We start from the raw sequence: 14,168 nt of genomic DNA on the forward strand, positions 1-14,168 counted from the left end.
ACTGACAGCTGAGCGACTTCATGTAATGCCTTGCTATGTGAAGGGTTTCCAAGGCATAGTACTAATGGATGCATTCAGCTATTACACATCCAGCAACATACATATTCCAATCAATGGATTTTTGGCTATTGATATGACTGAAGTGCACTGGGGCAGGAATGTTTGTAACTTGGAGGTGTGCCCTGTAGCTCTAAAGATGCTGTTTGCTGTTACAGTTCTTCTTCATCTGTCATGCTGTACTGTTTGGTCCTGTGTAAGAATTATCCAGTGGGATAACTTTGACTTCTTGAGCAATTCATAAAACCACTTATAATTGTAATTTTTCATTTTCTGTGTAATGTCTAAATGTATTTTCGGTAGAGATGCCTTATGAGGGACTGATGGGTAACTGGATTTTAGTCTTCTGGCTGTGTATGTCTATCCTCTCTGTGTGGCCACTTTGATTGTTGTGTGGGACCTGTAATACTTGAACCTCAGTTTGAAATGCATCTTCTCCGCCATGCCACAAACAGTTACTCCAACAGCTTGTACACGTTGACATTTGTGTTCTTTAGACAATAGATAGCCTGACAGAGGTGTTTTGAATTGTCTTAAGTGAAGTAGCTATATGTTGCACACAGTGTTTGAAAGTTAGGATTTGCTGTATATTTTGCAACACTGCTGTTCCACATCGACTAAAATGCTGCTTTTTTGCAAGGGGACTGATTTAAAGGAAAAGCAAGTGAGTATAAAGAAATGATGCACACAGCCACTTCAAAAGGTATTCAAGTCTGCTCATAGCCATACTCCAAAACAGTCTACCAGCTTAACTCTTTAAGTTATGTAATTACTGTAGACATTGTGCATGGTTAGCATGGTAATAACAATGAATAAAATGGAATTGGAAAATACGTGCTTTTGTATGCGTGTTAATGTGTGCTTGTGTTGTTAAGCAGGGAGAAGAACACATGCGGTGTCAATAGTCTTGACAGTTTTTGTAAGATAGCGATTAGAGGGGTAAAGTTCAAACTTTTTTTTCCAGCTAATACTAGTACTACTACTAAAATAAAATAAAACACAAGGAACCAACACTCATATTCTTTTGGGAGAGGGCAGGGATCACTCTGTTGATGTCTTGGTAGCACATTCATCAATAGGGTCCAGCATGGGAGATTCAATAAAACACTTTGTTATTGTTATTCCAGTGGGGCTAGCTCAAAAAACGTGGAATATTCTTCAGAACAAATGTACTTCATGTACATTCCTTGGCCAGGACAACAGCAGTTGTTTATGAAATGAGGAGACAAAAGTGTGCAATGGAGTCCCACCATTCTGCGCCGACATGTCTTTCATACTCCGAGGCAGCAGGTGGCGCTTGAGTTCGACTGTCAAACGCTTGAAGGGCGAAGGCAGTGCAACGAGTAAGAGCAAGGATGGAAGAAAATGAGAATGTACACATATCGGCTAATTAAGCATTACAACGACAGGTAATTCATATACAAGTACCGTTTAGTGAAGAAGTGGTTAATAGAGGATTATATTATCTAAAAGTAAAAAACATATAGGTGTAGGTGGAATACGGAGCCGAGGCCCAAAGGAAGAGTTGGTCATTACCCGTTATAGGATAATGACCAACTAGAACATAAAGATTTGAATCAAACACTCCATCGTAAAGTCAAAAAAAATATCACACAGGGGAGTCTGCTAGAGAGGACATCATGAGAAGTACATGATCGTCCGTAATAGCAGACTTAAGATATTTTAGTTGTCTTTTGACAGTCTAACGCCCTATGCTCCACTCCAGTAGGTGGCGGTAATGTCCTTATAAGCTAGTTTGTCAGCCGCCATTAAAACTCAAGGAAGAAGAGGAAAGCTAAGAAAGGGAAGAAGAAGAACAGCTGCGCAACCATTACGACGTAGCTCTCGCTTAATCGACGGTTTGTATTTGGTAAGTAGTTACTTAATTGTTCAGTTATCGAATTAAACTTATTCTTAGTTAAAGTAATCGTTTCGTGATGTATTTTGTTGATTTGTTTGTTTTGTCCTGTGAATGTCATTTTGTTAGGGCGTCGCAAACTAGCGAAATACCCAGGCTAGCTAGCTGGCCTTAGCAGACTTAGCAATAAGATTGTTAGCTTTGGCTCGACTTACATTTCCACGTTTGTGTTGGTAAATCTAATTTCGACCGAAACATCGTGGTACTTTATTAACGTAAATGCGATGTTCACCACCCCAGTGTAGGATTTGGTTTCCCCACGGAAAGAACATTATGACTGAGCTGAATTATTTTCTCAGTCAAGTACCAGTCGCTAAGACCAAAAATGGAAGCACGATCTGCTCAGATCCTTCACCGGGATTTAAGGGGTCAGTGCTGAAGCGACGGCGATTCCAGAAAAAAAAACGTTTAGGTAGAAGCTCCCTTGTAGTTATAGTTGTTATAATTTAGATTTTGTCACATGTAAAATGAAATATGTTATACACTAAAACAAGTGTTTGTATCACAAGGCCGTACATTTTCTTACGCAATCTCGGGTCTGATAACAGCTGTTAGAGTTCACTGTTGAGTTAAACCAACCTGAATGGAATTGTAGTACCCTGGTACTCGAGTTACTTTCACGCTTTTATTGTTAGAACAATAAAGGTACTGTTAGAATGTATTTAGAGGACAACCAACATGTACTGACACGATGAACAGTATCTGCTACTAATGATAATGTGGCGTCTTTCATGTAGAATTGCACATTCTTGAGGACAGAAGCGCCCCTGTATTACATCTATACTACACATTTTTTCAATGTGTTACAGTTAAATTATACGTTGTTGTAAAAGCCTAGATTTAAAATATTTTTGCTGACACAAAACAATGTATCTTTTTGGTGTAGTTTATTCCGAGTGTAAAACACGAGATGTTTTTAAACTTAATGGTTGATATTTATGTGACATTTCATACGATTCACAATGTACCATGTGGTTGGACAGTGATATTTATTAAATTAGCCTATTTTATGGCATCTACTCACTTTTAAAAAAATATATTACTTGGTAAAACTAAGAACACAATCATCAAATTGATCCGCCATGAATTCCTATGAATAAATTGAGACATTTTTTTCTATGTATTTGTCCAATAACAAAATAAATAGATAGATATGGTGGTTAATAAAGAATATGCAGTATGTATGATGAAGAATGTAACAAACAGATTTATCAAAGATATTAATTGGGATGATAATACATTTACTCAATGGACAGTAGTGAGGCTAAACTGTGTGACTGGATAATCAAAAAAATGGTGCTTTATCCTGATGAATTGTCTGCCCTTCTGTATGACAGTGAGCTCTGTCTGGAGACAAACTATTTTATGTCTATTAATAGACCTCTGTGATTAAATCTTTGTCACCTTGTGAGGAGAGCCAAGACATAGAAACCTTTTTTGATTAAATCTTTTGATATATTGGGAGGAGAGCCCAGACCAGCCCTGTGAGGAGTCACTTATTTTATTTTATATACATAAAAGTTTACAACTAACAATTGGACAACTGACTATGCTTAAGACTACAAGTTGGTTGTTTCAACTATGGAGTCAATGCAGGTCAAAGATTGTTGATAGTTGTAGGAATGTCAAAAATCAACATGGTTTATTTTTTATCCATAGATAATTCACGCACTTCCAAAGATGGTCAGACCGCATTTTGGACCACCACGCTTAAAGCCCAGGTAATGTGTTTTGGTTATGTTAAGTTGCACTCAGATACTTTGATATGTCCATGATTGTTAAATCTTTTGTGTTTGACACTAAAGAGTGATTTAAGCTAGATGCTGGCCCTCGTTTTGTAAAACTTATTTTTAACATGGCATTATATGTTGTAATTCACCAATTTCTGTTTTTTTTTTTTTTTTTTTTTTTTTGTTCCCTTTCAGACCTTATGGGGATGGTCATGGCATTGGTTCAAATGAAGGGAATTACAACCCCAATTCCAAAAACCGAAGAGATGTCCAGGGTTACCCAGTCAAGGCTCCTTTTAACTGGAGAGAAACCAGAGGTAGAGGACGACCCCCAGTAGTCAGAAGAGTCCCCCTGATGGGAGAGCAAAGGGAACCGCGTTTCAATCACTGGAGGTCCCCGAGTCAGGATTCCTTTCAATCGCACCCTCCCAAAATGGAACCACACCATAGCCAGCGGAGGCCTTCTCCATCTCGGCCAAACCGCTCCTCACCTCATGTCCAGCATCAGTCATCCTCTCGCAGTCCTGCACAAGGATCCCCGAGTCAAAGGGGCCCGCCTTTCCATGGCCACCCCCCAGATCACAGGTCATCTTCCCCAAGACATTTTCGTAGCCACCCTGCTGATAGGAGGCCAGGATCTACACCAGCCGGCCGGGGGTCTTTCAGGGGCCATAAAAGGCAGCCAGGTTTTCTGCATCAGGAACAGCGGAGTCGAGACCCCCGTGGAGATTACAGTCCCAGAGAAAGGCCTAAAGAGCACACAGGTCATGGCACGAAGCGCTGGAATGAGGCTGGAGCATTCTCTCATCCACACAATGGAGAGCACGGGCCCTCTGGGCCACAGAGGAGCCCCAGAGAGATGCATAGGAGAGGCTCAATGCCAGAGAGGTACAGGAGTGAAGCAGCAGTCCCAGCTGGGTAAAATAATTAAGGAGCAGGCCTGAAGCTGGCCCAGTCCTTCCATGCACAGGGGTCATAATGATTACCTCTACTCTGCCCCAGCTCATAGTTATTAAAGGGGATTAATGGGGTCTGACATAAATGTGGTTTCACCTGCCAGTGAGAGGAGTGTTACATCTGTAATTGTTTTACTTCTCCTACCTGTTTCATTCTGTCATGGCGTTATGAAGGGGCTGCATTAACATATGTTAAAAGTTCCGCCTCCCACTTAACATGGCAATGGATCTATCATTGTAATGATTTCTCTATTGTTTGATGGATATACAGGTGGTCATCTGAGCAAGAGTCCAGGCGGCAGCGTGGCCCGGTGGAGAGGCAGGGCAGCAGATCCCACAGCAGAGAAAGGGCACAAGATGTCCCTCACCTGCCCCCTTTCAGACCCTCCTCATGGAAAGGAGGTCCCTCACCATCATCCTCCTACCACAGGAGCCCTGAGGAGAGGCAAATGGCAGGACCACGCAAGAGGAGGATATCCCAAATCAGCATGCCCGCCTCTGACCCTGCACTGGAGTATGGCAATTCAAAACAGCCCCGGAGAGAGAGACCCCAGCTGCTCAATCTTCCAAGGCCATTTGGTGGTAAACCTTTGTCTCTTAGGGATAAAAGTTTCCTGGTTAAGAACAGACAAATCCGAGCAGAGTCTCTAATGAGGCTCAAAATACCTCCATTTGTGAAACCCAGGTCTCGCCTGGGCGACCCTGTCTCCCAGGGAAATGTCAACTCTGTTCTTGCAATGAGGAAGAAACGTTTCCAGTCAAATGCAGTTCCCCTGAAAAAGCTGGATTCAAGGAGGACTAAACCACAACAGTCACCCTCAAGAGCTGAAAGCAGTGCCAGCAAGTCATCAAGAGACTCTGATACAGGCAAAGAACAGGTGGAGTCTCGCCGGTCCTTGAACACACACAGGTACGGTATTTTCCTTCTAGCACTGTTCGCAGGGGCTTGATGATGATTAGGAGGTCAAGAAAGAATGTCTCTATGTGAAAGGTGCCAGCTGTGGAAAATGGAGATGTGATGAGCTAAATGTGCAACACTGATTCAGTTCATGAAAAGCTGCAAAAGTTGTCGAAATACCTGCCTGTCTGCGTGCGGCCAATGTTTGAAAATATCTTCCTATCGAGTGGGCTGAAGAGAAAGTGCTAAGTTACGCACCATATCAATAACGTCAACCTTCTTTTAAAACCTGGCAAATATGTTTAATGCCCTTGATGAGGAGTGTGGAAAAATAGTTGATCTGTGCTGTTGAAGGATTCTTCAGTTTGTCAGCATTGTGTGCTTGAAAGAACTGCTCAACAGCATGTTGTAAAGACTCCCTCATTCTCAATAGCACAAAATTGAAGTTACAACATATAGTATAAGGAAAATGAGGACATGAAGAGGACTACGAGTAACGTGATCTAAACTGAAATTGCCATGCTGCCTCTTCTGAAATTATTGACAACATGTCAGCCATACGTGGATCTTGGAAAAAGAGATGCATCACATGAATGTCCAACATGGAATGGTGATGGTTCACGGCACTAAATGAAACACGAGACAGTAAAGTTACACTTCAGTTGGCATCTTTGGCCATGGAAACAAAGCTAGTCTGCGCTGTGACACTTTGTTTACTTTGAATATAATCACAATGTCGAGATGGATGACGGTGGTTATTGCTGATAAGACGACAGAAGTCATAAAACAATGAAGAGGAATGTCTGTTACTGAAGGACGGCACCATCGGTTAGATGACAAAGTCCACCTGCTCTTATTTTCGCTCGTCAATTATTATTGCTATTTCTGACTCCAGTGTTCATGCACATCAAATTTCCAATAATGAGATGTCTTTTTTTTAAAGTTCCAAAGTGGTTAGACTTCAGACTTTAAGAAAGTGAAAACCCAAGCCAAAGAATTCAGCTAGCATATTCAGTAATTTGAATCTTCACACTTTCATGAGATGCATACCTATATGGACGCAGGCACCATAGACCCGGAGTAATGCCCAGTATGTGTCATACACAGAAGTGGAAATAATATTCTTACATGAACAAATTTATGTCAGAAGAATTTCACATAACTCTGTACCTACTGAAGTGTGAACCCTTGTGGGCGATGCTGCATCATTCTCACCCTGCGGAATGAAGAGGAGCTACTCTCACTTGATGCGGTGCATCTAAGCACTGGAGTTTTCTTTGCAGCCATGAGAACGTATCAGATCCATTCAGACATTCATCAAGCATCAACCATGTCAAAGCTGGAGAACTCTTGGACTATTTTGATGAAGTACACCATGGATGGTAACATGAGCTTTTGCAGAAGCAAAAGCCTGTGACCATAGAGCTGCTATATGGCCACCTCTATTTTAATCATATCAATAACACCTGCAGTCAAATGGGCCATTTTAAATGGCTGGAAAAGATCACATGTAAAGTGGTTGAGAACACAGAAGAAGGTGCTACATCGAGGAGCAAGACACAAAAGATGAAACAAGATGGACCTCAGAGAATGGATTTAAAATAGATGAGAACAATGGGGAAAGAGAGCAAGTGACAGAATTCCGACTTGATACTCAGTGGGGACAGACGCAAGATCAGTTTGGTCTTTGCAGTCTCACCACACCACCGTGTTACATTATCAGTCCTGACGGATATGGGCTGGACCTTCAGGTCTGCATGTGCTGTGGGTAGTCCCCATGTCTGTTCTGACATGTGACCTAAATGTAAACATGCTTCATCAGCCTGTGGGAAATCAAAACATTCAGCAGCCACTGTACAAGGCTAATGCAGCCATAGTCCATGGCACCAAAAGCCTGTAACCCAAACCTGCACATGTCAGCCTGTGAAGACATTGCCAAGTGTCCTGGATAAAAGATGTCCTCAGCCAGTTCTCACACAATACCGCTGTACCTCAAAACTACTACATGAAGAGGAAAAGGAAGCACTGTGCTAGCTCCTTGACTGTGTTTTTACTGCTGAACCAATCAGATGAGCGTCGTTTTAAACTCGCGCCTTTCCCTAAATTGTCCCCAACGTTCCAAATTTGAAGAGGAGTCGGCCATCCAAAGGAATAGATGTCTCAACTGGTGGACACTGCAAAGCCTTTAAGGATCATCTCTTAAAACCACTGCCCAGCTCTGGAGAAGAAGCTGTTAAGCCGACATAATCACCAGCCTTGACGCGTTCAGGCATTCACTTCAGAACAACAGGTGTCGCCAAGACTCAAATCTCCATCTGCCCTCTGATGTGCTTCTTGTGAAACCCCTTGGTCGGCGAAATGAAGGAACAACTAGGAGTGACCCGATGACAAAACCTTCTGAAGTTCAGTCTGACAGTGAAAACAAGGCGTTGTCCTCCTGTGCTTCTGAAAGAGGGATGATCTAGACCGATATCTTACTGTTCTCTCCAAGATTTGCCACTCTAGCAATTACTGAGTAAATGGAGAGAGCTCAGATTGATTCAGGTTACAAAAATAGGAGTAACGAAGCATGGACATTCCATGGTTTTTGTAAGTACCCATCTGATGCGTGGCTTTATGATCATTTGTCTACCTACAAACAGTGCTGATCATTACTGGTTTAAATTGCATTACTTCTAAGAGCGTGCAGGGTGATTTCAGTTTTATTTTTTACTTGGAATCTTTTCCTTTAAACACCGTGATAATTTGAATGACATGTTGTTATCCAGGCTACATTTAAGATGGTCATAGACTGACCTAAGCCTCACTTACATAGGCCTACTGATTAACAGTGCCTCCACTGATCTCTCTCCAGATCTTCACCCATAGAGAAGCGTGACCTTGTTGTTTTGTCCCACTGGCCACCCGGGCCGAGCACGTCCTCGAAGGATGGCTCGCCTCCCAATATTCGCAACCCAAAACTAAAGAGTGGTAAGTCGATCCTTTCTGTCATCTCCTGCGTTGTAAGGGCTATCGTTTGTTTTGATGTCTCATATCACAGGTTTAAACATTTAAATTTGAAAGCTTCAGTTAAAGGGTTTGTTATCTCGTTTTGTAGAACGCTGTTCAGATGCAGAAGACACAGCGAACAGTCGACTCTCAAAGACAAATGATTCCAGATCGTCGCCGGACGACCGAAAGCGGACCTATTTGGATAAGAGAATGTTTAGGTATCATCAGATCAGTTTTTCCTCAATGTTTGAAACAAGCTTCAAATTCGTTAGGAAGTTCAGTGTTTTCCAAGCTTCATGCAGAGTGTGTCATGTTTCTGATGTTCCTGTGTTTATATTTCAGGCCATTTAATTTGATGCAAGACAACCACAGACCCGGGAGGCCTTTCAGGAGGCCAGGGCCAGGGCCAGGGCCAGGGCCAGGACCGGGACAAGGACCAGGACCCATGCAGGCAAGTGAACCATGTACCACATAAGAGACTGCAGAGTTTGTACATTTGTTTATGATAATTCATGAAGAATCACATTCATAAATGTGCACATGGTCACAAGCAAACTTATTGCTATATTGCAATTTTTGAAATGTTTCATCATAGTCAAGTGTTTAGCAAAAGCAAATATGAAATTGTTTGAGTTGAGTCAATAGAGGTTTGCAGCTAAATTCTGAAACAGTTCTATTTTTAATTCAGCCAATCCAAGCAGGAATATCAACACTCGGTTACTGTAAACAGCGTGTTGACCTCAAAAATTAGACCTGTACAATTTCAGTTTTAGATTTGTGAACAAAATATTATTAATATATGTTACATCTGTTTGGCATTGTTTTAATTTCAGATGTATAAGAAATTAATAAGGATAATTACATTCTGCTCTTATGTACTTAGTCTTCACTGTTGTGTTTAACAGAGACCAAAGTTCACCGGTGGTCCAAGGAAGATGGCCCCTGAACTGTCTGGAAATGTCAGAAGACCACTCATGGTATGCATGCCCTCTTCAGAGAAGGTCCCACTGAGAAATGTTGAATGGCTCGTTGACTCTTTCTGAATAACTAAAATTGGAATGTCTTGTGTTTAATAAGGAGAGCTTAGTACCACGTCCCTTCCCAAATCAGAGGCCGGTGTTCAGAAAAAGTCACAGTATCATGTCCAAATACCGCACCATGAGAGTGATGCGTCAGCGCCCACCGTACAGCCGAGGACCCAACCAGCAGCGCTGTTGATCACCTCCGGTGAGTCGTCATGATGGTGTGCCTGTGAGGGGACAGCATGGCAGTTTCAAACAGTTAAATGCTGTCCATCCTCAGGCCATAGGTAGGCCTCTATGGCACTTAGTATTGGTTAGTTGTGTAGGTGCACTTGTCTTTTGTTCACTGTAAAGAAATCTTGATTTATCATGACCAAGCAATCTATAATTAACTTTTCTTTCTTGGTCCTTCAGGTCCCACATTCTGCAGACATGATACTGGAAACTGGAAAGATCTCATCAAGGTCTTCTCTGCTGGGTGGACTGCACAAACCCTTCTCCCACTGCAGTCCCAGCCTGCCTGTATATTGTGGAAGTGTTGTTGCTTACATTTGTTCTCTGGTACAAGTGTTTCCGTCGCATCTTTAAAGTACTGCGGCACTTTTGTTTTAGAATATTTGTAACACATGCCATGGCATTCTGCTGTCCTGCTTTTTTTCTGATGTATAGTTACTTCAGATCTGCTGCTTGTGTTCTTTGCAGTCTCCATTTTACAGATATAGTTATATCATTTTCTTTGTTGACCAGCAGCAATCACCCAAGAAGTATTTACTGAATAGATCACCTTCATTGTTTGTAAAGACTTATCCCAAAATATTTGATTAACCATGAGTTCCATGTGTTTGGGTTAAAAAAAACGCTGCTTGTCGAAAGACACTGCGCTACTACTTGTAAAACTTGTATAATCACATGTTCAGTTTGTTGTTTGAGACTTGAAATAAAATAGGATTTAACAAGTTTTGTTTAAGATTTATCTTTGATTGTAGATTTAAACAAAGGGGACTGAATCACTTCATTAATGTTTTGAGAAATCGGAAACTTAAACTTATCTAGCTGGCAGACCAGTTTTATGTCCCTGTTTTATCCAGTTCGAATGATTCAGTCTTGAGTTACTATAATAACTGCCTACACTACCCCGCCTTAATGGGGGATCGTTTGCCTCACAATAGAGTGATACCATCCTTGGTTTTGGGGGTTGGCCTCACTCAGAGGATAAATACTTGAACCTAACACCGTTTCATTGGACTTGAGCTGTCCTATCTAGTCTGGTGCGCATGAACTGATGAAGCCTGCTCGAATGAGAGGCGAACCGTCTTCCAAGACAAACTGACGAGGTCCAGTTGCGAATGATTGAATGCCCTAAAGCTTACAATGACCTGGATGAATGAGAATATTCACAGGCATGTAATAACTGCCGTTCAGTATCATTGCATGAGTCGATGGTGAAGATCAAGAATGATCAAAGTGAAGCAGCAGGGGCCGAAAAACCCTCGCTGTTAATCCCTAGTATGGGTCAATCTCAAAAAGCACAGAGTCCATTCAATAATATATTTCGTTATTTCAAATCCCACACCCCCTAGTCTAAGTCAGGCTTTCTGTTAGAACTTGAACCCAAACTGAGATTTAAAAAAACAATTTACCCTGATGACATCATCAGGGGAATTTTAATTTTCCAGTTCCACAAATGACATACAACTGACTCCTCGTGCCAAGTAGTCCGATCAAACCCTTCTAAAGCTTCACAGTGAATTCAGTTTCGTCTGGCCTGTGTAAACATTGGCTCAGTGTAACCGCCTCCAGTTTGCCTCTTTAAACACAACTCTCGCCCTTCAGTTTGCGACGCCCTTCGCCCTGCCCCGGTGATATTTGTGAGCAGAGTGGAGCTCCACTCTGTCCCGAGCTAAACTTAGCCGTGACTGTACCACTGCTCATCACAACACGCTCTGCAGACCACCCTGGGTTACAATGGACGGTGTCGTGTTACCACAGATGCTGCTGTACCTCACCAGTGACGCCGGCCAAACAAGGTGAGTGTGTGCCCCGGGTCCTTGACTGTATTGGACAATAATCTGGTAATCGGTTGTTTACTAATGGTTGTGTGATCTGTCTCTGTGATCCTGTCTGTGCGTTGGTTCCAGCATGTGTTGCACATTTGTTCACTGCTATGGCATGAAAGACAGCTGCCTCTGCTGCACCACCCGAGTACAGTTCCCTCCACTTTGATAGAGACTGGCCTCAGTTTATGTACAAACATAAGTTGCTGTTATATTATGATGGATGATAAACACATTAAATTACTATTTTTCACTTCCTTAAAGATGTAGTGTGATGTGACATTTCTGCTCCACTGACTTGCTCCAATCTGTCATTTGTAGATGTAGACTTAAAGACTCTGCAGGTTTTTCTGTCTTTCAATCTCTTCACTTGTATTCCTCTCTGTCGTGATGGGCAGCTATAGCTCAGCCCTCGTTCCTGGTAAGCCTCGCAACTATTCTCACATCTGTTGCAACATGATTTGAAATACCTGCTACCATGCTTGTATGCTGCATGTTGTAAAGGCTGCAGGCTTTGGAGTCTCAAAGATGTCGGCGTATCACCGAGACGATAGCCTGCATTCGCTGTGGTGACAAGTTGGAATTAGTTCTGGGTTTTTAACGTTCATTCTCCGTTTCTCTCAAAGAGACCGAAGAGTTTGATTCAATCGTGTCGATCGCGGAGAAGCTGAATGAGCAGGTAGCTCATGCTGCAGTTGAGAGGTTACAGTCAGAGCTTCAGACTCTGGGAAGTATACACTTCTAATGATAGCTATCTAGAATTGAATATACTGCAACTGTAACTTGGCTCACCGATTGAGAAGGAGTGTGTGGTCTGGTCTGTTTGTGTCCCATCTGTCCTTGGGATAAATTTAACTTTTCTAAGCTGCGTCGTACACACAGCCACGCACAGCAGCAAAAGATATCTACTTCAACTCCTTACTTCAGAGGTTTAAAGGTACTTGTCCTCTAATAAATATGAGCTAAAATTTCTGCATTTTACTGTTGAAAAAATTATTTAGGGACACCAAACAAAAGCTGGGACCATGTATTTTCACTTATTTTTACTCTGAATGGGTGAAGTACCCTTTAAATGTATTTTGCCTATCAGATGTCTTAAACTAGACGTACCTTACAGGTAACACTCATGATGGAGGAGGAGAGAAAAGAAAACCAGAGGGAAGAGCTGGATTCTTCAACACTTCAAGAAAACTCTGAGGAAACAAGTCAAAATGGGTCAGCCCTGGCCGTGAGTGTAAAAAACCTTCAAATTCAAATGAATGTCTCAGGTTTTGTGTTGTCGGTCAAGTATTGTTGGCTTATTCTCCACAGGCAGCAGAGCCCAAGAGCGTGCCCACGCAGTCCTTCTCCTCTCTGTTACCAAAGGCCCTGTCCGCCGTGCTACACACAACGCTGCCCTCTGGCCTCAACTCCGAGCGCCAGCCCAGCAGAGACGTGGCCAAACACACTCCACCAAGCCTGGAGCAACTACAGACGGAGCTGAGAGACCTGAGGGACCAGTTTGATCAGATGAAGGGTCAACACAAGTACGTCTTCGTTAATGTTATCTCAGACTCTCTGCTCCTACGGCGTGACTCTCCCATCCCTGCATCACAGCCGCTGCTGAGAGTTTCCTGCAGCACTAATTACACAATTATCTTCTGTTTCAGCAAAGAAATTAAACTCCTGATGAACGAGCTCGATGAGGAGAAAAGGATTCGCTTGACTTTACAGGTGCGGCATGAAGACACAAAGCATATAGAATGTTATTTTGCTCTTGATATTAACTTTTTTTTTTGGTTTGTTTTAGATGGAGGTTCAACGCATGAAGAAGCACATGTCTAAATGAGTGGAGTACCTCACCGCCATCAAAGACGAGAGATCCTGATTTGACAAGTTTGAAAGGTCCTGTTCCTGATCCGAAAATCACCTGTGCTCCTTTTTGATGAAAAGTTATCGTATTTTTTTTTTAGAAAAACTCTTGGGTGGTCATTTTATTTGCTTTTTTGTTGGACAGCCGAATGTGATCGCCAAGAGGACTTTCTCCTGCTGAAAGTGCAAAGGTGGGAGCCGCCTGCAAAGAAACTGTTCCTTGATGCAACGTCACAACTGAGAGGAGTATCTGCTGACCAGTGTGTGGCCCTCTCATACACTCTGTCTGTTTTACTTATTTCTGCAGATGGACTCTGGCATCTGTAACATCCTATGACGGGAGAGTGTCCTGAGGTTTCCATAAAGAGAACAAATGTTTTCTGTTTCCAGTTGGAGGCCAGATTTCTAATGAATGTTAGAGATCCCCACCGTTGAACGGATTTCAATCATTTGTCCTTTATCCAGTTAGCCAGTAGTTCATCTGCAGCCATGTGGACAAAGTTTGAGTAGAATTTGCCTATAATAATGTGATGTTGAGGCACAAACATGAAGCTCCAACCATAGTTTAGGTGCATATAGTTTTCAGAAGTGTAAGTTTGCTGTATGATTGTACAGAAAATTCAGTGACTGAGCCGTCAGCTGATTCACCTGCTGTTGATGTGTAGGAGCGTTGTGAACTCATTAAATATGT

At 42.3% G+C, this 14,168-nt stretch overlaps 2 protein-coding genes across 6 annotated transcripts; both read left to right on the top strand.

Moving 5' to 3' along the window:
* The first annotated feature begins 1,848 nt into the window (after positions 1-1,848).
* Positions 1,849-10,525, top strand: si:ch211-114c12.2 (uncharacterized protein LOC336578 homolog). The gene is made up of 10 exons (XM_041952940.1): positions 1,849-1,927; positions 3,635-3,696; positions 3,901-4,593; positions 4,933-5,571; positions 8,414-8,529; positions 8,657-8,768; positions 8,893-9,001; positions 9,456-9,527; positions 9,628-9,777; positions 9,987-10,525. The coding sequence occupies exons 2-9, from the start codon at positions 3,656-3,658 to the stop codon at positions 9,766-9,768; spliced, it is 1,923 nt and encodes a 640-aa protein (XP_041808874.1). The 5' UTR covers positions 1,849-1,927; positions 3,635-3,655; the 3' UTR covers positions 9,769-9,777; positions 9,987-10,525.
* An 852-nt stretch (positions 10,526-11,377) lies between these two features.
* On the top strand, positions 11,378-14,148 carry si:dkey-71d15.2 (SH3 domain-containing kinase-binding protein 1). 5 transcript variants are annotated; one of them, XR_006007393.1, is made up of 7 exons: positions 12,004-12,047; positions 12,253-12,305; positions 12,744-12,854; positions 12,938-13,152; positions 13,276-13,339; positions 13,416-13,668; positions 13,785-14,148. XR_006007393.1 is itself a non-coding variant. In XM_041952296.1 (6 exons), exons 3-6 carry the CDS (start codon positions 12,753-12,755, stop codon positions 13,452-13,454), a joined length of 420 nt encoding a protein of 139 aa, XP_041808230.1. In that variant the 5' UTR covers positions 11,378-11,599; positions 11,948-12,047; positions 12,253-12,752; the 3' UTR covers positions 13,455-14,148. The 5 variants fall into 5 exon arrangements, 4 of the variants coding, with proteins under 4 accessions (XP_041808230.1, XP_041808229.1, XP_041808231.1 ...); XM_041952296.1 differs by adding an exon at positions 11,378-11,599 and having other exon boundaries at positions 11,948-12,047; positions 12,253-12,854; positions 13,416-14,148; XM_041952295.1 differs by lacking the exon at positions 12,004-12,047 and adding an exon at positions 11,378-11,599 and having other exon boundaries at positions 13,416-14,148.
* The last annotated feature ends 20 nt before the right edge of the window (positions 14,149-14,168 follow it).

This window comes from Chelmon rostratus, chromosome 14, assembly GCF_017976325.1.
Source record: "Chelmon rostratus isolate fCheRos1 chromosome 14, fCheRos1.pri, whole genome shotgun sequence".
In the NCBI taxonomy this organism is placed as follows: Eukaryota; Metazoa; Chordata; class Actinopteri; order Chaetodontiformes; family Chaetodontidae; genus Chelmon; species Chelmon rostratus.